The sequence below is a fragment of the Poecilia mexicana genome, unplaced genomic scaffold (genome assembly GCF_051168715.1).
Source record: "Poecilia mexicana isolate PSO_F unplaced genomic scaffold, ASM5116871v1 scaffold_9, whole genome shotgun sequence".
NCBI classification, from domain to species: Eukaryota; Metazoa; Chordata; class Actinopteri; order Cyprinodontiformes; family Poeciliidae; genus Poecilia; species Poecilia mexicana.
The window spans coordinates 17,043,650-17,071,248 of NW_028263378.1; the positions used below are offsets into that span (position 1 = coordinate 17,043,650).

The 27,599-nt window shown below is 39.4% G+C and overlaps 3 protein-coding genes and 1 long non-coding RNA gene across 5 annotated transcripts; 1 reads left to right on the forward strand and 3 right to left on the reverse strand.

Annotated features, from left to right (window-relative positions):
- Positions 1-90: 90 nt before the first annotated feature.
- On the forward strand, positions 91-3,633 carry mmab (metabolism of cobalamin associated B). Its single transcript, XM_014988169.2, has 9 exons — positions 91-256; positions 437-492; positions 961-1,054; positions 1,682-1,739; positions 1,903-1,975; positions 2,053-2,150; positions 2,224-2,288; positions 3,189-3,248; positions 3,352-3,633. The coding sequence occupies exons 1-9, from the start codon at positions 153-155 to the stop codon at positions 3,434-3,436; spliced, it is 693 nt and encodes a 230-aa protein (XP_014843655.2). The 5' UTR covers positions 91-152; the 3' UTR covers positions 3,437-3,633.
- On the reverse strand, positions 3,562-9,103 carry aldh3b4 (aldehyde dehydrogenase 3 family, member B4). Of its 2 annotated transcripts, none has more exons than XM_014988130.2 (10): positions 9,036-9,103; positions 8,449-8,644; positions 7,283-7,393; positions 6,925-7,045; positions 6,762-6,847; positions 5,521-5,602; positions 5,057-5,446; positions 4,803-4,969; positions 4,028-4,127; positions 3,562-3,938 (listed from the first exon to the last, which is right to left on the reverse strand). In XM_014988130.2, the coding sequence occupies exons 1-10, from the start codon at positions 9,086-9,088 to the stop codon at positions 3,739-3,741; spliced, it is 1,506 nt and encodes a 501-aa protein (XP_014843616.2). In that variant the 5' UTR covers positions 9,089-9,103; the 3' UTR covers positions 3,562-3,738. The 2 variants fall into 2 exon arrangements, with proteins under 2 accessions (XP_014843616.2, XP_014843609.2); XM_014988123.2 differs by lacking the exon at positions 9,036-9,103 and adding an exon at positions 8,710-9,035.
- A 289-nt stretch (positions 9,104-9,392) lies between these two features.
- ube3b (ubiquitin protein ligase E3B) lies at positions 9,393-27,362 on the reverse strand. Its single transcript, XM_088008887.1, has 28 exons — positions 27,286-27,362; positions 26,940-27,011; positions 25,818-25,986; positions 25,579-25,696; positions 25,176-25,235; positions 24,979-25,083; positions 24,777-24,873; positions 24,592-24,677; positions 24,385-24,467; positions 24,160-24,265; positions 23,957-24,077; positions 23,113-23,290; positions 22,555-22,721; positions 22,299-22,466; positions 22,046-22,217; positions 21,721-21,839; positions 21,095-21,209; positions 20,893-20,992; positions 20,683-20,802; positions 20,409-20,585; positions 20,213-20,323; positions 19,994-20,131; positions 19,825-19,890; positions 19,692-19,750; positions 19,396-19,578; positions 19,150-19,261; positions 18,968-19,060; positions 9,393-12,565 (listed from the first exon to the last, which is right to left on the reverse strand). The coding sequence occupies exons 3-28, from the start codon at positions 25,976-25,978 to the stop codon at positions 12,374-12,376; spliced, it is 3,207 nt and encodes a 1,068-aa protein (XP_087865013.1). The 5' UTR covers positions 25,979-25,986; positions 26,940-27,011; positions 27,286-27,362; the 3' UTR covers positions 9,393-12,373.
- LOC148157672 (uncharacterized) lies at positions 17,726-18,436 on the reverse strand. The gene is made up of 2 exons (XR_015764196.1): positions 18,254-18,436; positions 17,726-17,890 (listed from the first exon to the last, which is right to left on the reverse strand). It is a non-coding gene; the product is annotated as an uncharacterized LOC148157672 (long non-coding RNA).
- Positions 27,363-27,599: the final 237 nt, after the last annotated feature.

Sequence of the window (27,599 nt, forward strand, 5' to 3'; positions counted from 1 at the left end):
ACCAATCAGTGTCCCTAAATCTGCTTACGACAGGATGAGTTGACCAATCGTGCGATGAAAACGAAACGCCTACAAACTACGGACGCGGCTGAGGGACAAAACTCTTCGTTACAAAACAGCGTTCAGTTTTAGCTGCTACCTTGTAGCTCGTTATGACATCGGTTATTACCAGACATGCTCTCCTCCGCTGTTTTGTGCGGACAAGGAGGCTCATAAGCGAACATCGGACACCTAAACCACTGTGTTCTGACAGAAGGTATTTCTTAGCACTGCTTGTGAGCTCACGTGTTTACAGTGTTGTTTCTTCTGACTCCTGCCACTTACACCAGCACAACAAATAGCCCCTAAAACTATATTCTGCGTCATTATTGCATTCATAAGATTTTATTCTTGCTCATAAACAATATCATCTTCATTATTTTCTTTTCTCCTACAGTTATGCCACTGAAGAAGTCAAGTCGCCTAAAATATACACCAAAACTGGAGATAAAGGTAAGTCAACCCAATTAAGAAGACATCTTAATGCTTTGGTTTCAACCATATTTGAAGTATGGACTGCGGAAATTTGTGTGATTTCTTTTATGTACATGTATGTTTGAAAGCCACATGATCTGCATATGTATTTGTGTCTTATAGGCAAAATAAAAGCATGTGAATGTTGTGACCCAGACTCTCCTTTCAGTTAAATTAGTGTATATGTTGGCATTATACATTGTTAAAAATGTGTCTATTTAAAAAAAAAAAAAACAATCGGGATGAGAGCTCAGCTGTTCAAATCTCAGTTATACTTCAAATAAAGAATGTCAACACAATTTGAAAACAACAGATGCTTTCTATTATGTTTATAAGGACTACTATTTTGTGTTGGTCTATCAAAAGAATCTAACAAAAAATCCCAAACATTTATGGTTATTTTTTTTAAGGTAATAAGAAAAAACTGACTAGATTCCTGATTTGCAGGTTTCTCCAGCACATTCACTGGAGAAAGGAGGCCAAAGGAAGATCACATTTTCGAAGCTTTGGGAAATACAGATGAGTTGTCATCAGCTATAGGGTAAATTATGTATTATTGCACTATTAAATCATTGTATGCACATGGGTATTTAAAGCACTTTTGTCAGACAGTAGAAAAACTGCATAAAATTATGTTATCAGAAAAGAAAAATAACCCTGCATGCAATGCATCTTAATGAACTGCTTCGGAGCTCAATAAAAATGCAAATTCCAAAATAGAAAACAAATGAAACTTTAAGGGAAATAATGTTCCATGAAAATATTGCTGACAGGGTGAGAGGATACTAATGTAATGCTTTTAACATTTCAACGAAAGAATTGCGAAATGTTTTTATATTTAGAGTTACTACCAATATTTTAGCATTTTTCTCTTTCAAGTGAGGTTCTACTAAACGTGCAGACAAAGAAGTATTAACTAAAACTATGTTGCTGCAATTTACAGGGGAAATGCGGAAGTCCTTAATGGTGAAAATAAATCTCAGTTTCAGTGAACCTTAGTTTAAGTGGAGTTGGTGACATGCTGTGATTGCTGAAAAATATCAAATACAATATGTACTTTTGCAGAGCTGTGGACAAGAACTAAAAAATGCAAAATTAAAATATAAATCAGTGCATTTGCTGAAAATATTTAAGTATGTCTGACTCACTTTTGTATCCGACTTTACAGTTTGGCACGAGAGTTTTGTCTTGACAAAGGTCACACGTTCACAGATCAGCTGGATAAGGTTTGATTTTCACGACAAATTTATTTAATGTGCTGAAACTGGCCTGCACTCTACTCTTCTGACAGACCGAAGGCAGAGCACAGGTTAGTTTCAGCACAAAAAGTTCATTAGATTTAAAGAGCAAGTAATCAACATGCATTAAAGACATGTTATTTTATTGCAGATCCAGTGTATTTTACAAGATGTGGGCTCCAATATTGCTACTCCTCGATCGTCTGCAAGAGAAATCCACAAAAGTATGCAAATGCAGGCTGGTGTGATCTCGTTATTTTTCATCACCGATGTAATTTTTTTTTTTTCTTTGTTTTACCAGAGAGAACAAAGTTCAGTCCTCAGCCAATCACTGATCTGGAAACATGGATCGATCATTTTACAGAGGAACTCCCACCGCTGACCAACTTCATTTTACCTGTAAGCATCTTTTCTTCTGTAGATACTGAATGTTCCTATGAATGATTAGGTTATTCATATTTGTATTTTACAGTCTGGGGGGAAGAGCAGCGCAGCTTTGCACTTAGCTCGGACAGTCTGTCGGAGAGCGGAGCGCAGGTCAGTTTCACCACACACAGTTGTGATAAAAAAATAATAATCAGTTCAATGTTGCTTAACCAGATCCACCATTGCGTTTGGCATGATTTATATCTGTACATAGCAAATTAAGTACTAGGTCTAGAAAACCACCAGATCATGACATGCATGCTTCTGATTCCATGTACATGTTCCTTTTACTGTGGGTGTCAGCCCCATCTATTCCTACCACAAATCATGGATCACTTTGAATGCATCATAGTTACAAAATATGTCATGTTAAAACAAAGGAAATGCTTTTGAAATGGTTATTTTAATATAATGATAACCTCAAACCTACCAGTAAGAGAGCAGCATCTTAGTTCCAGACCAACAGGATTGCTAAGGGGTTACCACCACATTCCTCATTTCTTAAAATCAGTGGTTGTGCAATTAATTAATTAAGAGGAAACCTACATTTTCAAACTTTATCAGTTTTATTCAGCAAATGTGAGAAAAAAAAACTGATGGTGTTCTTTTTAACAGGATAATATAAATTGTTCCTCACCCTCTGAGTCGTGTTTGATAAATCTTTATTTTAGAATAGCGTTCCCAATGCATTCACTTGTGTATTTTGCATTTTACAAGCTGTTTAAACCCAACTGTTTGTGGTTTAAGTGTTGCTTTGCAGCCGAAGTCCTCCAGGACCCATGTCCTGCATATTTCAGATGTTTCTCTGCTCCACCACAGCTAATTTAAATGTCTTGATTCCTCAGCAGGTCGCTAAGCTCTGTAGGAGCGTTCCAATAACCTATTTATTCAATTCAGGTGTGCTGAACCAGTCTAACATCTAAAACATGCAGGACACAGAGATTTAGACGATATGTTATTCTTATTTCACTGCTACTGTGTTTTCTGACAGCTCTGTGTTTTTCTGCACAGTGTTGCTCCAATTGTGCGTTCAGGGGAGGCAGATCCAGATGTTGCAAAATTCCTCAACAGGTCAGTATTTAAAGTATCTGCTTTAAAAAACGCGTACCTTTCTTTCAGATTAAACATCTGATGAAAGTCTAAACATTATTATTTTTTATTTTTTTGCATTCAGGTTGAGCGACTACCTGTTCACAGTTGCCAGATACGCAGCCATGAAGGAAGCCAAAGAGGAGAAGATCTACAGGAGACCTGAATGAACACGCCTGTTAAATAGAGTCTGCACTTGTTTCTACAGTGATGGATTCCAGTTGTGTTTTCAGTTCAGTGCATTCTTTCTTAAATATCACACACAAGACAAAATAAACCAGCTAAGCAGTACATGTACATCAAAAGTTTGAATTTTACACAATATGCTCAGCAATTCATCAAATGAACATAAAATAATTTAAATTAACCTTTTGATTCCACATTGGTTATATTCTCAGTCTGATTAGAATTAGTTTTGATATTTCCCATTATAGTTTCTCCTCTTGCAGGTTAATGAGAGCATTTGAGACAGTCACATGATCTGGCACCAGCCCTGGCTCTTCTGGGACAGCGTGCAAGCCCATGTCATTAGAGATAGATTGCGGTCTTCATAGGGTGGGTACCGCAGATACGTGACGCATTCGAACCGCGTCCCTCTAAGCAAGCACGCTTTTCTGTGTGAGAACGTATCGAAGCTGTAGCGACCATGGAAGGACCCCATTCCACAGGCGCCTTCAAGAAAATGTTTCATTGAATCTTTAAGACACTGTTACTTTTTCTTCTTTTTCTTTATGTCATTGTATGTGACATGACACACTCACCCACTCCACCAAATGGCAAAGCCACCATCAGGCTCTGAAAGATGCAGTCGTTAGAGCAGAAGCTTCCGCTGGAGGTCTCACTCATGAATCTGGAAATGACCTGCGGTACGAAGAAGGTCAACGCATGATCACAATTTACTCTGAGAAACTGAAGAAGTAGTTAGCCTAGTTAATGTCAGGGCTTTCCACGTTTATCACCAGCCTGTTTAGTTAATTACAAAACTTGTTTTAATGATCGCTGTCCTGTTGGCATTGCCTAGCAATATCTAAGAATCGCTCACTGCTGAATCACGAGTGTCACTATTTAAAGAGAAATGCCTCAAGTAGGCAGGAAAAAAAACTTCCTCCAAAGTTACAAACTTCAAGCCTGACTGAAAATTGACTTGTCAACACGGCCGAGCAGAATGCCGCCTGGAGAAATATTTTACGGTTAGATACGGCAGAGCTTTGCTGGCCTCAGTTACGAGAAGTATGTCTGAATTAGTCAGTGAGAGGCTTTCAGGCCTTTATAGCTCAAATTGTATTGCCGTTTTGCTGCCAGTGTGTCATAAGAATAGAAGACGACCTTACAGTTCATCAAAATTATCTCAAATAAATCTAGAAAGCAGCTATTTGGATCAGTTGGATATTTCTTTAGGACACTTATTTCAAATATCAAAACCAGACTTGGAAACAGTAAAGCAGGAACAAAGAAAAAGTAAATATAAAATGTACGTGTGCGATAGCTGTATGTAAACTTTTGACCAGCACTGCATCTCCACTTGTTGTGATGTACCTTATTGTTGGTGGAGTATGCATAAACACAGAGGGGCTTCTCTTGCTTATTAATAAAAGCAATGGCTTCATCCACGTCATTTACAGTGAGTATTGGGAGAACCGGGCCGAAGACCTCCTGTTGCATGATGGGGTCCGATTCTGCCACTTCTACCAGAACTGTTGGGGCTTCAAATGCAAGCAAAGAGCCTCATCGCATTGTGCATACATACGTAGGAAGTGTTTTATAAAAGGTCAAGGATGCAGCTCCCCTACCAATGTACTTCTCTCCCTCTGTCACCTGCCCACCAGCAACCACCTTCCCAGATCTCCACAGCAGCTCTCGTGTACGGTTGAAGATCTCCAGGTTGACCATGCGACCAAAGCTGCGGGATTCTCTTGGGTCGGGGCCGTAGAACTGCATCAGGCAGCATTTCAGGGCCTGCACCAGCCGCGCCTTGACATCCGTGTGGCAGAGGATGTAGCTGGGGGCCCTGATGCTCTGACCCGCGTTGTGAAAACGCGCCCATGCAATTCGCTGCACGGTGGTGGTGATGTCACAGTGCTGGTCCACGTAGCACGGGTTCTTTCCTCCCAGGATCAGGGTGACGGGAGTGAGAGTGCGGGCTGCGGCCACGGCAATCCTGCTTCCATCCTCTCTGTTTCCTGAAGAAGAGCGGCAGCCACGTTAAAACGCGCTTCAAACCATCAAACACATTCAAATGTGAGGATGTGGTTACCTGTAAAGAAAACATGGTCAAATTTAAGCTCCACAATCTCAGACAAGTCACTGATGCCTGCAAGAATCACATGGAAGCATTCCTTGAGGAAAACAAAAATTTCGTATAAGAGCATTTCATGCATATGTCATCCTTTCTGAAGGTTAAGCAAATTAAAGATACATTATTATTAAAATATTGCTTAGAATATATATCATATTACATAATGTGTCTCTATTAATGGTTATATTTTATACAAGACAACAGAAATGGAGGTGAATTTTGTTCTAACGACTCTCAGGTCAACTTATTTTCGTATTACCTGACTAAATAAAATGATGTGCTCTTAATTTAACAATAGTGGAGAAAAGATAACTGACTCTGATGAAGACACAGATGATGTCAAAACATTTGTCTCCATGACGTTTGGAGAGTAAAGATAAAAACTGATAAGTAAGTATGTTGTCCTTTAGTTGATTTAAACATTGTTTGTTGGGAGATGATTACCATAACATTATAGTTTATTGCTTTTACTCAACTCGAATATAAATTAAACTTGTATTAAAAAAATATTTCCTTTCCTTCACCTTAAGGAAGAATGTCGCATTTATCGTGGGCCTTTAATGATGCATTTGAAATTTGTTTAATTTTTGCCAAACAACTTCAATTAACTTAAAAACAGAATTACATGCACAAGTTTAAATTTGCGGATGGAAAATCATCAGCACTGTATGTTCAGTTTATGTATAAGAAAAAAATCTATTTGCTTTAGAGAAAAAAAAATCATCGGACACAATATTAAAACAATACAGTTTTAAAAAAGGGGAAAAAAAGCAGTGTGTTTTTGCCCACTGAGCCTCTCTGTCAAATATCCCACCAGTTTTCGTAACCACATTGTCTTTAAATTGTATTTCTCTCTTTGGTTATCTTCCAGCACCTCAGATTACCAAGAATTTTGAAAGCTCAAAAAAGTAAAGCAGTGAAATGACTCCCCTTGGAAACTCCAGTAATAATTTAAGTCGTTAAATCATAAATAAATTAATAGAGAGTGGCTTATCGCGTACTTAACACTTAAATTCAATTTGGCTCAGGGATTACAGCTCATAAGGTTCTTTAACCTCAGCAAATGCTCCACAAACTTTTTCCATCCACTTTCCAGCGTATTGCATCATCAGCAGGCACCTTTTGGCGAGGCGAAGTCACATTGTGTAACTTCCTGATAGACCTTTGGAGCAGTCAGTCCTCTCTGCTCGCTTACTTACATTGTCCAAGTAGAAAGGAACAAGACGATGCAGAAGCTCTGCTGTGTGCACGGTGTACTCAGAGGGGCTGATGAGGGCACAGTCTCCTACAGGAATGAGATTCCTACGTGAACGTCAGATTCTCTGCAGGACTGTGAGGTCACAAGACGGCGCCGCTGCTCACCAGCTGCAATGGCTCCAACCAGAGGCACCAAGCACATCTGGACAGGACTGCACCAGGTCCCCATGATGAACACCACACCCAGGGGCTCACTGATCACCAAACACTCGTCCAAGCTGGTGGACTGCACAAACAACTTCAAAGTTAGGCTACAGGCTGAGCAAACGAGCAGAGGAGAAAAAAAAAAAAAAAGAAAGAAAGATTTGACCCTCACTGAATACTTAAAAGGTCGGTGCAACTTAGCTTTAATCTGCTTTAGTGGACTCTGTACAATGGATTCCTTTGTGGCAGTCAGACTGGAATGTTTTCAGGTTGTGTAAGTTTTGAATAATCCCGTGTTTTGGAGAAATGGGTTTCCCACCAGATTCTTTTCCACCGACTGAGGTTCCATCCACTTCTTCAGGTTGCTGATTGCGTGAAGCGCCTCGTTCTTGACCGTGATCAGTTCAAACACGACCGTTTCAAACCGCGGCTGGTTGAAACGAAAAGGAAACGGACGATAAATGCAAGAAGAAAGTCAATATTTGCAGGTACATCTCAGATTAAAATATGAGTGACCTAGTTGATTTCATTAATTTGGTTTAAAAGATGAAACTCACACAGTTTTATTAAATGCTTAGTGATATTTAATTTCAAACATGAACTTCAGTTCATTTTTGTAAAATACGGCTGAAGTACTGAATCCAGACTTAGCCATCCTTTAAGTGGGCTTTTCTTTACAATCACCTCTATAGGCTGCAGTTATTTCTCTTGCTTGTGCTTTAAGCAAGCAAGCAAACACACACACACACACACACACACACACACACACAACACACACACACACACACATACATACACACAAAACGTTCAACTCCCTGTCAGATTCTTTAGCAACGCGCTTAACTGTCAGGAGTGGTTAAACATAAAATGTAATTACAAGTTCATTGAAAGGTTTAATGGAATACAATTCATCAGGACTACAGGCACACAGTTTCCTTTGGTTGCTATCAGAACGTTTTAGATACAAGGCAGCCATATTGGATTTACATGTCGGGTTTGGTGAGAAAGTTCTGACTTTCCAATTCAGAGTCTCAACTCCTTGGGACACTTGGATTATTTTTCAAACTTGAAAAATTCAACTTCTAAGTAAAAACAGAACACACTACTATAACTTCTTTCGTCAATCAAGTATTACATGGATAAGAAACCATTTTTCTCTTTCTCTAGTTCCGTCTGTTAGCACATTATTATTAACCAAGAAAGTAGTTCTTATTAAAGTCTTATGCCATAACATACAATTTTCTATTACAAATTTGCTTTGTAAATGGACTTATGTATAATTTTTATTTTCCTTGAAACTAAACTAAACTAAAACTTGGGACGTTCATTACCTGTAAATCCTAATAATCAAATTTAACTGCATATGTTTTTTTTTCTTAATTGGTGAAATAAATAACCCATTCAGTGACGTTCTAATTTGTTGTCATGCAGCAGTGAACCAGTGCCTGTTCTCACTGAGAGTTGGAAAGATGACAGGTGATGTACCTTATGAAGGTCCCTTCCAAGAGCATCCACAAAGTCACACTCATGCTCTTCCAGCATCCGCACCACAGCCTCCAGCTGGGCCAGTCTGAAACCTTCCTTCAGGGTCCGTCCAGCCTGAAAGGCGATTCTTGCCCTCCTCAGCAGATCCACGCACTCCAGAGGGTATGTCCTCAAGCAGGGTTCTCCCGCCCTCGTCCTGGAACAACAAACTGTTAACATTCCCAGGAATACTTCTAATCCACATCACGTTACACTCTGTACCTTCTGCATGTCAAACGACCATTCCTCTGACAAACGTAGCACGCCCTGATTTTTCCACTCATGTTCACTCGGTTCAAATAAATCAGCAGTGCTGGTGTCTTTAAATGGGCCAGTTTGACGTTAAGCCTGGGCACCCGCTCAGGAGAAACCCCCACAGGCAGGGAGGATAGTAGGAAATCCTAACAACTCCAGCAAATCGGATGATGCGCATAAAACTGACAGTGCTGCCGACCAACATCGGGCCACAGATCATATTTAAACTTCCTATCCATTTCCAGGAAATAACAATAAAAACAAATAATAAATGCAAAATCAAACAGCTTTACCTGCGTAGGGCTTTGAACCATCGCATCGGGGATGGACTAGGCGGGCCGCTCATTATTTTACAGGTTCACAGTGAAACAGAAATGCAGTAGATGGATGGAAGATCTTCACAGGGAGCCTCTGTGGTGTGCAACGACCAAACCACTGAGCTTAGGGGAGAAGGTTTGACTCATGCGTGCGCATTCACACCATAATCCTCCGTGTGTGGCATTTAGAAAAACCCAGAAAAGGCGAACCAGGACTCAACCTTCAGCCTCGCAGCCCGTCAGCCACCCACGGTGGGCCTTAGTGGCTCAGACAGGTGCTTTTAATCAATCATTTATTTAAGCTGAAGACAAAAATGTCACTGAGAGCGTGTGCAGGATTTAAATGGTTTATATAATACTTGATTCAACAATACAGGATTAAAAAAGTATTTTACATGTAGACAAGTCTGTCAAAACAACAAAGAAAAACACTCAACACTATTGTGCAGCCAGCTCTGAAGACATGAAGATTATACATTGTGACAGGAGGGGTGGGAAGGGTTTTAGCTTCCTGTTTGTTACTTCTCAGCCTAAAAGAGTGAATGACTGCTCAAAGCCAACGTCAGCAGACCTCTGAAACAACAGATCCTTCTCTTGACATCATGTAGAAAAACACACAAGGGGAGCTCCAGAAGAGACAAACAAGCATGTGAGGCACCATTCATCACATCCTCACTGTAGTGTATCGATTAATTAGGAGTGATTCCTGTTCTTATAAAGACTAATAAAAAAAGGCTTTGAAACGATGTTTGATCCTCCGCTAGTTTTTCTGTTTAATTTTTTAAAAAAGATCTAGTTAGTAGAAAGGATACAAGTTTATTATAGTGCCAGAGAGAAGTTTACTCACTCACTATAGGCATAAATACCATATTCACCTGGGGTTTTAACAAGATGCATCTGAACTGTTGTTTTGTTTTGTTTTGTTTTTTTCCAGAAAAAATTGCAACGTTTTTTCTTATTCACACATGGTTAAAAAAATACACACATCCAGGCTCAAATATAAATATACATCACCACTGATATTTAGTGAAATACTTTCCTCTGCGTGTCGCAGAGAAAAGTATAAGTGAAGGAAAGACTTTCAAATCTGCAACACTTGCAACAGCACCCAAACGTGGTGGTGGCAGCGTCATGATTGGGGCTCGTTTCTGCCGGTGCATTGCATCAAGCAGAGAGAATAATGAAGGAAGACTACTAAATTATTCACCTAATCTCAAATCAAAGGCTGGATGTTTAAAACTTGGCCACAAGTGTGTGTTCCAACAGGACATCCATCCCAAACATAGATGGGGGCTGGAGGGATGGACCGGGGAACCGGGGAACTGTCAGGAAACCAGGGTCAGAGACTTAAAAGTTTTTACACTTGGGTGTAATCCCACACTGATATTAATCTCCTGGAATGGCAACCTTACTGCAAGTTTGCAGGGTATGACCACAATCAGACACCAACTCAGGAAATCAACCAGTTTAAATGTGTGCTAGCCTTCCTGCTAACAAGAGTATTCAAATATCCAGACAGAGTTATACCAGAAGCTAATTGATGGCTGCAAAAAGAACTTAAATTCTCTGCAACAAGCAGATGGACCTTTAACTAATGAGGAAGCTGTACCATGCATGTGATGCAATTTTTATCATTTGTACTAAAACAAAAAGGTAAATTCAGACTTGTGCACCCAATTCTATTAAAAACTATTGTTGTTTGTTGATTAATCCATCGTAAGAAAATGTGTCTTTAAAACCCCAAAATGAACAATATTCATGATTATGAGGATACATAAACTTTCCACTAGTACTGTACACGTTTACTGTTTAAACACATGTTAGTGGCCATAGCTTAGGTAGTTAGACACTAAATATTTATTCTCATTCATAACAGAAAATGTGTTTTTGCATATTAAAGAAATAGAAGATTTTCAATTGTCCTTCAGCTCTTTGAGTGAAGGTTTGTCTTTTTTCTTGTTCCGTGACGACAAAACAGTCCCTTCTGTCACTGTCTAATGCAAATAAACCCTGTCTCAAGGAGTATTCAGGCTATTAAGGTCACATTCAACTTCATGTCACCACAAAAACCAGTGCAACATTTTCAAGGGAACGTCGTCCAATTGAGCTGTTGTATTTGGTTGACCAGTCAGTCCGTGACATCATTTTAAAAGGTCTTCAGACCGAGAGATCTTTTCCGCATGGCTTGGAGAAAAGCCCACAGAGATCAGAGGGATTTACAGTAAAAGCCTCCAATGGTTGCTTCAGTTAGATCTCTCTCGTTCAGAGAAGTAGTCCAGGACCAAAGCCCCAATATCTATGGCTTTTTTTTCCCTAAACGTGGTAATTGGTTAGAGCTGAACGACAACAGCACACGTGCTAGCATGGGGTAACGGTGAGACATGAGGCACTCGGCGTTAGTATGAGGTGGAGTGAACATGGCTTCCTGGTATAAAATACATAGAAGACTAAACCACTTCATGATTTTAAACTTGGGTGACAAAAAGAGACGTAGCACAGCCTCGTCTACTCCGGCATGAAGGGGAAAAAAAATGTCGACAAATCGTTCCCAGTTCATTTCCTGCTTTTAAAGGTAAGCGATGCTACAGCGAGGGCATCTTTATATCAAATAACAGCATGATCAGACTTTCTGGACAGAAGTGAGGGTGATGTTTGGCTCTCAGACAACCAGAGAACACAACGGGCTGGATGGGTCAAACGCTTTGCTTTAAATCGCAACTCAAGCAAATTAATGCCAAGTTACGACTTCGAACAACGACTTCTTCTTCTTGGAGATTCGTCACAAGACATGGATCTGTCTTTTACACTCATAAAAACCTTTTTTTTTCCTTTTTTTTGGAGATGCGTTTCTGGATTCAACGGATGAAATCCAGACTTGACAGCATATTAACAATGATTGGTTGCTTGGTTTTACTCATGTAAGTAAGACCTCGTGTCTAATGGCTTGCATTGCATCTGTATTGCTTTCCAGTCGTCTTAAAACGGTGGTGGCCTCGGATCCAAGAATGATTCTGTTAAGCCTGAGAAACTGAGATCAAACCACGGTATATTTGAGTGTTATCATGTTAAATATATGAAATATTCATTTTTAGGAGGAGACATTAAAATTTTACTGTGTTGCAGGAGCTGCTTCCTCGTTGACAAGAGAAATGAGTAGATCTCACTCCGTCAGCGCTCAACCAGAGATCCGATCGTCCATCGTTGCTCCTCCTTTCTTCAGCTGATGGCTCTATAATGTGCCAAATAGCTCGAGCATCCCGCTCAGTTCACGTTGTTTATCACATCCGTCCTGTGCAGATTGTCCCAGCGCAGAGTTAGGAGAGCTCGAAGCCTGTGTTCATACTGATGGCGTAACGCAGTTTGTCACGCAGGATGCTCTTCTTGCTGTAGTTGGGCAGCTTGAGAAGGTTGAAACACGTAGAAGAAGTGGGAAGTCGACCCCCGGGCTCCTTCTTTCGAATTGTGAAGAAGCCCCTGAGGACACTGCCGAGGGTGTCTCCTGTGTCCTGGACATGGCAGATAAAATGTGCACAATTATTTTTTGGGATTGACCATCACAAGCATTAGGTTTGTATAATCTTTCTTCCTTAAAACCATGAGACTATTAGAAAATATTTCAAAACTTCTTCTCCTTTAATGCGACATATCCTGTAAAGTTAATCTGAAAAACAAACAACCTGCTCCAAGAAAAACTGTAAACAAAAAAACCAAAACAATCGGCAGTAACGTGGTGGATTATGCAAGTTAATGCACCTTTTAATTCAGGTACAGCATTTCATCTTCACACACTGAGAAATTTGGAGAACATTACGAAAGTAAAATGAGGAAATTGATCAAAATGTGTTGTGCAATTTAAGTTTCCTTCAAAGTATTAATTTAAATGTGCACACTAATGCAGTTGCATTATTGGGGCATGCCATTAGCAATGCATAAGGAGAGCAGTGACTGACCTGCGAAGCAGGTCAGTCACTGCCTCCATGCATTGCATGGCAGGCACCTATTGTTCTTCACCTAATAGAATGTCTCTTTATTTATATATATCTTTATTTTTCTTCCATTACCGTTAATGCGGCTCGTACCGCTGCGTGCCCACCCACAAAAGTGGTATCAAATCGTGCGGCTCGATGCCGAGAAGGGAGCTATTATTTTTATTGGGGATCGGAGTTACGATGGCGACGTAAAAAGCGAAAAACGAGCGAAATTTCCAACTGCCGAAACGCAGAGTGTAACTGACACCAACTGCCGCTTTTTTAGAGTGAGAAACAGGGTGGAATTTTGACCCCAAAATAATTTTGAAATCGCTCTCATAGGTGCAAAAATTGCTCTATTGGTATGAAAGTCGGTCATGACATTGATACGAATGCCTGCTCCGGTAAAATGTTTTCAAAATTTCCCTAGGGCTTACGGTTTTCGGTCTAGGTGCTTCAGAGCAAAGTTTTGGGACAGGATAACTGACGCTCCTCCCCAGTGTTTTACATACATTTCTGAAAAATCTCTGAGCTCAGCGCACACCATTTTTCTCTCATCACTGCAATTACTGTGATTGAGCTACAGATATGAATCGCGGTAATAGATGAGATGACAGATAGCCCTCTCATATGCTTCAAACGGTTTTTGGATCGGCCTTACGGATCCTGAACGGGAAGCAGTCGTTCGGACTGCTTTTTTCATTAAAACTGACTGGGTGTCTCATAAAGATAGATAAGTCTGACACACACAGGGCACTTTCATCACTATAGCAACAGAATGCAGAGATAGGGAGGACTGCTGGGGTTTGGACTACAAATACTCTGTAGTCCTAAGAATGGCGGAACACTTTAATACAGAGGGCAGAGCAGAAGGTCAGAACTACAACATGGCGGAACACTCAATTATTACAGAGGAGGCCTGAGCTGGCAGTTAGAACTACTTCCTGTTTTGGGCATTATACAGATGGATTAACCAAACCACTGTTACACATTGGATTAGTGTGGTTATGAAAATTAAGTTTACTGAAAGTTTCAAAATAAAACTCTGAAAATTGCACTGACAAAAGTGCATCGCCGTAGGCGATGCAAAAATGAAAATCTTTTTTTTATGTTTTTTTTCTCAGGATAGTGAACTGCCTTGCGCAGCAAGGCAGTTCATTAACATTAGCATTTCATGGTTGTCTCAAAGATTGAAATCCTTCCCCAGCTTTCTGTCTCACACACACAGCAGTTGGCTGAGGGCCAATCGCTACAGCAACAGAATCCAGAGAAAGGGAAATCTGCTGGTTTGGACTACAAACCAGCAGCCATAACTGCCATAACTGTAGTTCTATCTATGGCCAAGACTCAGTTAAAACAGAGGCCTGAGCAGCATGTCAGAACTACAACATGGCGGAACACTCAATTATTACAGAGGAGGAGTTGGCTGGTATTCTGAACTACTTGTGCTTTGAGCATCATATAACTGATTTAACCCGATCACTATTACACATGAAATTAGTGTGACCATTTCAAATGAAGCTTATTGAAAATTTTCAAAATAAAAGCCTTGACAATTTTTACATCATGTAATTGCTCTTTTCACATACATTTCTGCAAAAAGTTCTGAGCTCAGCGCACACTATTTTTCTCTCATCACTGCAATTACTGTGAATGAGCTACAGATATGAATCGCGGTACTAAATGAGACGACAAATAGCCCTCTCATATGCTTCAAACGGTTTTCGAATACGTATCACGGTTCCCGAATGGAAAGGAGTTGTTCGGACAGCTTTTTGGAGTGAAACTGGCTGGCTCAAACACATAGAATTGTTTCTCCCCCTGTCTGGAGAAACACAGGGGGAGGCTTGATCACTATAGCAACAGAACACAGACAAAAGCCAAACTGCTCCTTAGGACTACAAAAACGCCATCTTTGTAGTTCTAAACACGATGGAACACTTTACTACAGAGGCCTGAGCAGAAGGTCGGAAGGTCAACATGGTGGAACCCTCAATCATTACAAAGGAGGGCTGAGCTGGCAGTTAAGAAGTACATAATGGTGGAACTCTGACTTATTACAGAAAGAAGGTGAGCAGAATGTTATAACTACAGACAGGGCAGAATGTTCTGGGCTTTATATATAAACTGGTTTAACCCAACCACTGTTAGACATGGGATTAGTGTGGCCATTTAAAATGAAGCTTACTGAAAATTTCAAAATAAAAGCCTGAATATTCCTCTCAGGCCTTTATTATGTTTTTCTCTCAGGTTAGTGCAGAGACAACTACAGATTTAAATCACTGCCCTCTTATATGCTTCAAAAAGTTTTCGGATTGCTCTTATGGATGCTGAACAGTAAGCCGCTTTGAAACTAACTGCTTCAAACTGTTAGAATTCTGTCTCTCCCTGTGTGTCTCACTAACATGATAGTTGAGCTGCTCTTTAGAACTACAATGACTGAAGGTCAGAACTACAACATGGCGGAACTCTCAGATACCACAGATTAGGGCTGAACTGGCATTTAGAACTACTTGCTGTTTTGGGCATTATATAGTTGGATTAACCCAACCACTGTTACACATTTTATTGCTGTGGTCAATTAAAATGAAGCTTAATGAAAATTTCAAAATAAAAGCCTTGATATTTTTCACATCAGCTTTGGGCTTTATGTGAATGGTTTAAACAAACTACTGTTACACATTGAATTGGTGTGGTGGTTAAAATGAAGCCTACTGAAAGTTTCAAAATAAAAGTCTGCATATTCCTCTCATGCTAGTGCAACGCCGTAGGCGTTGCAATAATATTAAGCTTTTTTCGCATTTTTTTCCTCAGGATAATGAACTGCCTTGCGCAGCAAGGCAGTTCATTAACATTAGCACAAGTTTAGCATTTTACTGCCCCCACTAGTGCACTGCCTTGCGCAGCAAGGCAGTGCATTAGCATTAGCATTAGTCTTTTCCCTAAAGGTAGCTATTAGCTAATTTTCTTACTTATTAGCGATGTTCAGTATACTGAATGGAGTAAATCAATGACAGAAAACATGCTAGTGATGCCACACATCCTACATGAATATTAGTCTTCACGCTAATATTAGCATTTTGGCTTATGCATTAATTTCAACATACTGAATGGTACAGGTACAGTTTAGTCAACATGTTTCTGACTCGCCACAGGTTATTGACTACATTGCAGCTTTCTTTAGCATAAATGCTAATTTTTTGCATCAGAATGCTTGATTAAAAACCGACGGGCACACTTTGGCATGCCCCTTAAAATTTCTGTGGAATTTTCTAGTTACTTTCTCCTCTTTTCTGAAAAAGTTTTAAAGTTGTTTTTTTTTTCATAATCCAATCTGTCATGTTGTATGCTCTTAATGGAAACAGTAGATATAACCTCAGAGAAAGTGGGGTGAGAAGAAAATGCACAGAGAGGTGACAGGAGCAGAGAAAAAAACAGCATTTCTATTCCTCTAAACCCCATTCTGAGATTCTTTCATAATCTTTAATTTTATGCAATTTTGTTATTGCATGATTCCAAACCTGTAAAAGATACAGGTCAATATAAGCATATTAGGGCTGAAACGATTCCTCGAATGATTCGAGTACCTCGATTACTAAAATTCCTCGAGGAAAATTTACCTGCCTCGAAGCTTCGTTAATTTATGTTTTATTAGTTAGCGCACCGTGTTCCGGCCGGGACTTCATTTGCGTTGCGCGGAGCTCTCACTTCCGCCTCTGAGTTGTTGACAAAAGCTAAGTCTCAGCGGCATAAAGTCCAATCTTCAAGATTGGCCCGTGGGGATTTTATTGATTGATGATAATGCCCGACTTTTTATCGTTTTTGGGGAACCAATAAGCATCCTTAAAATGACTGGGGGAATGCCTGAAGTACGGCAGCATTTCTCCTCCGGGGCTGCTGGTTGAAAGCGAACGGCGGGAAGAGCGCTGAGGTGAGCGGATAGCCTGAACAGGGCGGGCGGCTGAGTAGCTGATGCTTACCGTGTAAATGTAGCTTTACCGACGAACCGCACAATAAATTTCATATCCCGGTCTGAAGAAACGGGTGGCGGAGCGCATCGTACATGGCTGGTAGATGAGTTTCTGAGTGTGACCAGTGAAGGTGTCGTAAATATCCCATATTGCTTCCCCCCGTGTTCGTCCCCCGGTCTAACGGTTCGTCAGTCCGCTGGTCTATTTCCTCCCCTCCACCCCATAGACATAATATAAGGATAGACGCCTCATGCCCCGCTGTCGCCTATTGTCGCTGACGAGATTTAGGGCGGCCATCTTGGAGCGGTATACCACTCCACTCGGTCCTATGTGTTTAACAGGCACAGTGACGGATCAGCGCATTTAATCGATCATAACACGCTTTTTTGTTACTGGAAACCATATTCAAACATCTATCAAAGCTACATTTATAAACAATTGTATTATTTAAGTATGTTATTTAAGTTATTTAAGTATTTAAATATGCTTAGTGGCTAAAACAATAGAATAGGAATGGAATATTCTGATATTGATGTATAAAGAGCATATTACAAAGCACACAGCCGTTCATAATTTATTTAATAAATTATTTAGTAATATCAATACATATTTAAATAACTATACAACACAAATAAAGATTCATAATGGCACAAATAAATAATTAATACTGAATAATATATATATATATATATATATATATATATATATATATATATATATATATATATATATTTTTTTTTTTTTTTTTTTTTTTTTTTTTGCCGACTTCTAGCTTCAGAGATTCAGCAGCTGAGATTAAGTCCAAAATCTGATGAGATCCATCCTGCTGCAGTGAATTCGTCTCTCTTTATAGATTTCTCCCTCTTCTTCCTCACATCGTGTCTTTATGAAACTTTCAAAACAAAAACGGAAGATTTGGGATGTATCTTACTAGTGAAAGAATTACATATAAATAATAGTCTTTACCACCTGTGTAAACTTTGCTGGTGAATGTTATAACACATAAGTTTTATAATATATATTGTTTCATTTCTAATGCCCTTGTGTCATATAATCTAAGTCAATGTTAGAGAATAATTAATATTTTTAGATGTACAGAATCTCAGTTAGCCTTCATAGCGGGGCTGAACCCGTATTACACCAAGCACTGTAGCTAATATTAGCTGGTATCTCGCCGGTGGACATAAATACAGTAAAGTAATATTCTAATATATAATATAATCACAATATATACACAATAATATGTCCATCTTACTTGTGAAATGCTGTCTGTGGAGCCCTCACATCAATAATCCATAGATCCGAACAATAATATCCCTCAGAGCTGAGGCATCGTCTATTGTTTTGATTGAGGAAAGTAGGAGTTTATACCGCTCTAAGATGGCCGCCGTATTTCCTGCGCCGGAGCAGCCAATGCGGCGTCTACCCTTATATTATGTCTATGCTCCACCCCATGTTCGTTCATTCGCCCTCTCCTCCCACTCCAGGCCGCATTTCCCGTATTTTCAAACCCAAAGCGTGACAGGTTAGGTGGCAAGGTGAGTTTAATTAATCTATTAAACTCACTGAAGATGAATATATAAACTAAAAGCTGGATTGTAGACATTTTTTATAAGCATATTTGTGAGCCTGCCTCTTTGTTATTAAATTCAATATAATTTCAGATTTTTCTATAACTTTTCTTCTGGTTAACTTAGAAAGTGAGCTATTATTGTTACAGGTTAGTTTTCTAAACTACAAAAAAGCAACTGTTAGGGATGCTCAAATATGAAAAATTGGACTGATATTGATATCTGATAGTAACACCGGTATTATGCCAGATTTACCAATATTTCATTTTAGAATTTTTTTTTATCCGATTACTCGATTAATCGTAAGAATAATCGATAGATTACTCGATTACTAAAATATTCGTTTACAACAGCCCTAAAGCATATGAAACAAGTAACCACGTATTTTTCATTCTTACCTGATCATCTGAGACTTCCACACAGCGGATGGAGAAAGGTGGTTTGAGGTAAGCAAAGCCTAGAAGAGGTGGCCTTGAGCAGCTGGTAACAAACTATAAAAACATATTTGAAAGATAATGAATAGTAAGATCACTTTGTATTTGCAGTAAAAAAAAAAAGTATTTAACTTTAGGAAACCTACTTTTAAGAACATAGCCCTCTCTTCAGCATTAAAGTCACTGGACAGGATGTCCCAAAGCCAGATGATGACACGGTGGCTGCTATGGAAACCTCCATAGTAGACGGTGTGTTTCCTGCAAGAGGTGAAAACAACACTGAGTATGTTAAACTGGCTCAATAAACAGAAAAGAAAACATTAGAAAAATGTGTCAAATAATAGTAAAAAAAAAAAATGGACAAAAAAGGCAAAGGTAAAAATTCAACTTACTTGAGGTCGTCTAAATCAATCTCTGCGTTATCCCCTGAGATCAGCCGCTGAACTTCAGGCGTGGAAAACATGTGCAGCCACTCTGGATTAATGATGCTGCGGAAACCCCGGATGAAAGCCGCCGTTTGCTCCTTAATCTGCGTGTGCATCCGGAAGTGAGCCATCAGGTGGATGTAGCTGATCCTGGGGTAGAGAGGAGAGATGAAATCAGGCTGTGACGGTGATTCGATGAAGGACTTTCTTAAAACGCGAAGGATCAACACGAGTTTTTAACTTTGGAATCTTAATTCACTTACTTGTTTTCGTTGGTGACTGGCATAGTTTTTCCTCCAGGTATCAACTCATGACAGACAAGCTGTAAGGAAACATCAACTTAAACTTCATACATAAGATAAAACGCATTTCTGACATATTTTTATATTTTTCTACCTGCCCCATAACATCTTCATCGTAGGACAATGTCAGTCCTAGATCTCCCACATCTCCGTCATAACGCTAAAAAAAGCAAAAATTTGTTTTTAAAATCTTGTTTTAAAAACTGTTCCAAAAATGTTCAGACTCCTTCAGGCTGCAGGTAAACGCAATAACTGAGCCTGACCTTAATGGAAGTGAGGTTTTTGTAAAACTCAGAGTCCAGGGAGGGAAGCTCGTCTATGGAGCTGTAGAAGGTGCTGTGGTGGTGTCCCAGGACTTGACTGAGGAAGAATGAGGCAAAAGGAACATCCACAACGATGCCCTAAGAAGGCAAAACAAACAGCCGATTATCACGTCACTCAGAGCAACCGGCAGAAAAGAGCGTCTCCGGAGATTAAATTACCTCATAAACAGCTTTACCGAGCATCTTCCCAACAAACTCAAAGAGCTGCAAGTGATTCTCGTGGATGTAGGATGTGGGCGAGGGATACAGCCTTTCGTTTCCACTTGTAGTCTGTATGAAATAAGCAATGGATCAAACCAGAACCAGGGGGTTTGAAGTGAACAAAACAAAGCGGGCCACTTTGTTTTCGGGTTACCTTGAACAGGTTGAGGGCAGGGTTGAAAACTTTCTTAATGATCTCCTCTAGAAACTCTTTGAAGACCCCGTCCTGGTCAATTCCAGCCTCGTCCACTCCCAGGTCATTAACAAACTTCACACGAATGACACCTTTTATGGAGTTCACCGGTAACCTGCGGAGCTGGTCGTATCCGTCCTACGGGCAGGAAAATCCAGAAGTTATTAAGGAACAAACCAGAAAGTTATGCAATAAATAAGTAAAAAAAAAAATAAAATTATTCTCCACTACACACTTCCAGCATCCGTGAGCGGCGAATAGTAATATGGGTGACGTGCGGAGAAGCCGAGCTGGTTTCTACCAACCCTAAACTTTCTTTCTCCTTTGTGACGATGTTTCTGAACAGCAGCACCCTCTGAAAATAGAGCGTTGGGAATTATCATTGTGCAAAAAAACCCCATAAACATTAAGCAGGACACATAACTGGAGAATCTCCTTCACTCACATTTTTATGTGGGATAACATGTGGGATGTACTGCAGTAGAAGTTGAGCTCTTTTTTTCCCTTTTTCCAGCTCTTGGAACAACAAGCTCGGCTTCAGATCCCTGAGTGAAACACAGCAGGATCATTCATCACAGTGAGGAAAATCTCTAAACTGAAAGCCAGTGCGTCGCCTGGGACAGGTGACAGAGTTTTGGAGTATTTACTTGCGAAGCCAGTGGTCGTCGGGGGTGAACCTGCGCCTGCAGTCCCGCTCATACAGGACCATCAGCCAACCGTGAACGCTGTGAAAGAGCTCCAGCTTTTCTCCTTTTGCGTTTTCTATAAAGAACAGTGAGTATGAGGCTGATTAATTTCAAAGAAAGTTGTCATTGTTCACACGCACTGATGTTGAAATTGCATTCATTCCCAGGCCTAAATTCTGTTCCATCCTATAAATAAACAAATCTTGTTCACTCGCCAGAAAACAGTTTTAAAACCTGAGACACAGACAGAAAATGAAATAGAAATGACTTAATAATAAAAATGAAGAAATCAGTGTTCAGAAAAAGACTGTCTGATTTCTAAAATAATGAATGAACGAACGAACGAACGAACGAACGAACGAACGAACGAACGAACGAACAGAGATACATGGATGTCAATATTAGAAAATAGCACAGGAAAAAAAAAGCCTGAAAACACTTAGATTAATCCATACTCTAGTTTCTTTTATAAACATTCCAGCTCTGGGAATTACTTTAATCCAATTCCATGCTTTTCCAGACAGAAACCCTGAAACGTCAAAGAAACTCACATCACAGCTGTTCTGGCTAGAGGTTCACAGACTCACCTAAGATGCCGTCCCAAATCATCTTGTACACAAATGTGTTCAGAAAAGAGGAGATGGTGATGAGTTCCTCTATTTTGAAGGATGTTTGCTCCTCATACACTTCAATGTCATCCAAAATTCTGAAAGATAAAATTATATGTAGCTTTATGTCGCAAAAAAGTTAAAGGGGGATTTACAAAAATTTGTGAGGCCAACTAATTAAATTATATTTAAAAGCTGTCATGGAAAATCATGTTTCAATTTGAATTTATTCTACATTAAAGGATCCCATTCAATTCAGGCAATAAAAGGATTGCTCTTGAAAAGAGGAAATTGATCAGCTTACGTGATGAGGTGACGAGAGCAGTCACAGAACAGCATCAGCATAGCCAGGAGCTGCTTCGACTCCTCTGTATCGTTGTTCAGACACTCCATGAACAGCTTGAGGCCCCCCTGAGGGCCGAGCTCACAGATGAAAGCCCACAGTTTTGGTAAAAGGTCGTCAAGATGTGTCAGACCTGCAGCAAAAGAACAGGCCAGTTCCAATCACCTACGACGATACCGTGCAAGAACACAGCGTGCGGGGTTCTGTGGCTGACCGGTGAGTATCTGGAGGCGTATTTGCGTCAGCGTGGACAGAGCCGTCTGGTAGAGCACGCAGATGCTGCACACTTTCTGAACTTCAGCCGAGTCGACCCGCTTCCCTCCGACGGGTTTCAGGATGTTCCTCACAGAAGCCGACTTCTGAAACGCTCTCTTAAAAAGATCTTTAAAAGATGCAGACACATCACATCCTGTGTGACGGAAAATTCACCGTGTTGAGAGACTGTGCAGGGTTTTACTTTGGTAACTTACTCTTCACGGGCAGATTGTTTTGAGACGTGCTCGGCTGTGGCGGCGGCGGGGTGGACTCCTGACTCTCCAGCTTCTTGGAGAGGACGTCACTGAAGAGAGTTCGAATGACAGAGACGCCCCACAGGTGCTGAAGCTGCTTCGTGACCAGAGGCATCGACTCATTCAGACTGAGCAGAGGAGGAGAGGACAGAAAATGAAAGAAACAACAAGAACAGTAGAGAAAACAAGCAAATACAGCAGAAAAATTAATTGGCGACTAATCTTTATCAACAAAAATATAAATGTATGGGTATGTCTAACAAATTTTATAATATTTCTGTATATCAAAGATGCAGCATGCATAAAAAATTGAGAAAAAAATTTGAGGTTAAAGCTCCAAATAATTATTTTTTTTTTCTGATGGCTGGCAATTTATTTAAAGTTTGGAGAAAAAAGATAAAGTTAGAAACTAAACTATTAATATTTTACAGCAAAGTTTATTGTCATTCTCTGACTTTTGTTCTGGACCTGATTGGCTCGGATTAAAAGTTATACTTAAATACACAAAGACTCACTGACCCGTAGTCCACAGTCTGAGAGAACCAGCCCAGGACAGGATGCCAGTGTGTTAGGTTGGACTTCTTCTGTGATACGTATCTTTGGCAGTATGACAACATGTCGGTCAGGTCCTTCACAAAATGGTTGGCCTCTTCTTCTAAGACTTTCTCATTGAGGTAACCCAAATGGATTAGGTTTCCTGTTGGGTATATTTGAAAGTGACATTAACTACAGATGCATCTCAATAAAATGCATTGTCTCTGAAAAGTTAATTTAGCTTAGTAATTGGGTTAAAACATATTAAAAATACTCATATATACATATACATTAGATAGACTACATGGAGCCCCAACCAAGTGCTGAGACAAGACTGTACAGTACAATGGTTTTATATAACATAGTAATTTCCCATGAAACATAATTTTGAGTTTCCGTTATATGTAATCCATAATAATACACTTAAAATAAATCACTTTGTATGGATTTAATCCATACAAAGGATCCAATCCATAATCCTCTTTATAAAACCAGTTTTTATAAAAAGGTGTTTATAGATAGATAGATAGATAGATAGATAGATAGATAGATAGATAGATAGATAGATAGATAGATAGATAGATAGATAGATAGATAGATAGATAGATAGATAGATAGATAGATAGATAGATAGATAGATAGATAGATAGATAGATAGATATAGGTAATATATATATACATATATATATAAAAGACACTAGTTTAACTTTTTGATCTGGACTATTTACACTAACCTTTTGACAATACTCCAATTCACTAAAATGGACCTGCACACACATCTGTTTTAGCAATTAAAAAGCCGAGTGCTAAATCACCTGAAAGCACTTACCAAGTAAGCAGAGTGTGTGGCTGCCCTCAAGACACACACAGATGTCCAGACACTGTTCTTCCCGGCTCAGAAACAAAATGAACTTCCGCAAGAGGTCATGGGTCTGGATTAATGCCATGCACTGTTGGGACAAAGTATATGTAAAGGCAAACGGTCTTAACATTTCATGGCATTTAGACGCAGACACAACGACAGGCTTTTACCTCTGGAGTCAAGACACTGAGGTGGGACACGACGGCGGGAACGGACATGATGTGGAGGAGGAAGGACCGGAGCAGGTTGTCTGAAAAGTGAGCTGCAGTGACTGGCCTGTAAAAGATCAGATTTCGTTTATAAGCCAGTTTATATAACACAAACTGTAACAGACATCCATGTGTGGCAAAACTAAAACGTTCTATCCAAGCGGAGAAACTGAAATAAGAATGTACCTCAGAGACAAAGAGAAAACAGCAGTCAGGGTGCCTTTGGAGAGAGACGGTTTAGACCGGGCCAAACCATTCGTCAACAGGATCTATACACAAATTTCATAGTTAACAAATATACTTTTTTTCTTTTTTCAAAAAGATAAAAAGAAGACAACTGAACACAATTGTCTTGTTTAAACTGTATAAAAAAAACAAACAGTAAAAGTGAACCTGCAGTATTGAGTAGAATCCCTTCTGATTTAGATGCCCCATAATATTTTCACAAATCCTTGTCAAAGCAGGTCTCAGAGCCTCACCTGCAACATTGGCAGGGAAAATGTTGTCCATTATGTTTCCGTTTGAACAAAGCGTGTCAGGCAACAACAGCAGATCTGTTGTTTATACTGGACTCTCACCCTTTCCTCGGACTATCCGCCACGTCGACGTGTCGGTGAAGGTCACCAGCATGGTGAGGTACAGTGTAACCAGCTTGTTGTCTTGGAGTATATCAGGCTGAAAAAAAAAATAAAAAATCACACAGTTGGTTGTACGACTACATCTGAAACACGAGGACCGAACTAACCGGATGCAATAATTAAAGACTGGATGAAGGATTACCTTTAGGTTTTTCAGTAACTGACAGCAGATCCACAGGACATCTTTGATCTGTTTCAGCCAGGGAATAGTGAGGTCTTTGGAGAGAGCCAAGGAAACATACCAGACCTGAAAACCACAAGGAAGAAACATCACTGAAAGAAAGTGAGACTGAAAAAAAAGGATTCATTTCTAAAGGATAACAACACAGCCAGACTTACTTTAGGTTCGTTTTCAACCTCCATGCTGGCCAGAATCGCTCGACACAGCTTCTCAAATCTCTGATGGAAGCAATTCAAAATCAGTTGGAGTTGCACAGGCAAATCCATTAGTAATACTGAGGCAACCCGACTTTGACTAAAAATTATGTTTAACTACACTAATATGTTTGCACCACTTTAAAGAGGGCTACAACTGCATTAACAGTTTTAACTGGCTGTACATTTAGTTTACTAATTAAATTCTTTACAGTGCCAAGCAGTGCCTCTGGACTTTATGTAATAAATAATCACAATTATGACGTAGAAGGAAAAGATATGTATTTTCAATATTTTTAAACTGTCACAACTGAAGCTGATGTATCATCACAGATCGACATGAACCAATGGATAGCAGTAAACTCACCGTCTTATCCTCAAGGCGATATATGAATAGCAATTTTCGAGCAATTTTGAAAATTGAAAGTGCATTTCTTTTTGTTGTCCCCGTTTCAGAAACTTGAAAATAGTCATCAACCTCTTTCCTGGTAAGATTTAAAAAAAAAAAAAAAAAAAAAGGACTATTCAGAAAACCATATTAAAAGAAAATGCAACTCAGAACATCACCATACAAAAAGAATGCAAAGCTCTTGAAACTGTAGTCACCTGATTTGCTTCTGGAGTCTGCAGCGACAGAGGAATCTTCTCACCAGAGCCTGGATCTGGGTTGCTGCTTTCTCCTTCTCTTTGTGTCCCTTTCTTTCCTCTCTGGCCTGCCTGGCTTTGTCCAAGAACTCGGACTTGGAGCTTTGAGGGACACTAAACATGGTGCACCCTAGAAAAGAAAAATGTAGACCATTGGTTCCACTTCAATAAAACTACAAGGGGGGCATTTAAATAATTTACAATCAAATCAAAAAGTCTGTTGTTGTTTTTTTTGTTTGTTTTTTTTAAACTTGAATATTACATAAAACCAATTTTAAAACCCTTCTTTGACAGAACTGCCAAAGCAGGTCGAAAATTGGAATATCCTTTAATGGCTTATTTATTTTATTAATTCAGTTCAAAAAATGAAACTCTTTTCTTCATGAATAAAACATATACAGAAAAACAATACAAATTGTAATTGTTTATAAAAAAAAATAAACTTTGGATCACTGAGCAACAGTCAATTCTTTTTCTGATGTCTCTGCTTCAGGAATGGTTTAACCCACTGCAACAGTTACATCTCTTGTCTTGGATACATCTTGGTGTTGTTTCCTTAAGTTCTGACTCCAGGTGTGCATGCACACCTTTTGAATGTTCTCTACAAGTTTAAGTGGGTTTTACTCCACAGTACTCTGAAGACATCCCTTTCTATCATAATTTTTCCTTCCACTAAACGTTCTATTATTATGACTGGATACTGCACACTGTAAAGAGCAATCTTTTTAGCAGTTAACTTCTGAGGTTTAGTATCATGTAATAGATACCATTTTAATTTTTTTCTAAAGATATTGATATGCCTTCATTAACTGTAAGGCATACTCATCGACATACACAGAAATATGCGCTTGAAATAACTGTATGTTATAAATCTTTATGATTTAGAGTTTTAAATTTACTTATTGAAATAATTTAACTTTTTGACAGTATTCCAAGTTATTGGGTTGCAGCTGTACCCCGTTAATATGAAGCAGGGTGACAGTTTTTTTTTTTTAGAGATGTCAAAGTCCACATCTGTGCTTTTTTGGAGCTTGTTACTCCCTGAAAAGTTGAACATGACCATACTGTTTTGGGAGAGCTTACCAGTGAAGTTAAGAAGATAAGAAGATTTTGTCTGGCCTTCAGGCACACCTTTCGCTATACGTTCTCCTTCATCTGGCAGTCCGTAACATCCAACAAGGAAGAAAGTCCCAATAAAAAAAAATTAAAAAAAACAGAAACAGAGGTCTAACTTAGCATCTTTGGAGCTAGAAACGACTCAGTGAAGATGGAGAAGCGACTGTTAGCTCGCAGGGCTAGCCCGCAGCTTGTCGGTTTGATACTGACTATAAAACATATATTCTAAACATGGTTAGATTTAATTAGCATCGTGGCGAGGCGGACTTTGATGTTTCAACGATGTCAGTTTGTTGTAACGCAGAATACACACCGTTTCTAAATGTAAACAATGAGAAGAGATCTCTACATAGACTGCAGCCATTAATCCATTGCGTCGCACTAAAACGACTCCGGGTAGTTTCTATCCGGTTTTGCAAAGTGCGTTCGACGTTTAGATCCTTAATAAATAAAAAAGAAACTTTTATTAAGCAAACTCTGTTTGTACAGTAGCAGATAGTATGAATTTATTTTGTGGAATACAGCTATCGCCCAGTGTGTTAGGTGGGCGTTGGGTAGGGGACTGTTATTGCTGTTACACTTTGCTGTATCAACGGAAACGTGTGGGATACATGATTTATTTTTCAC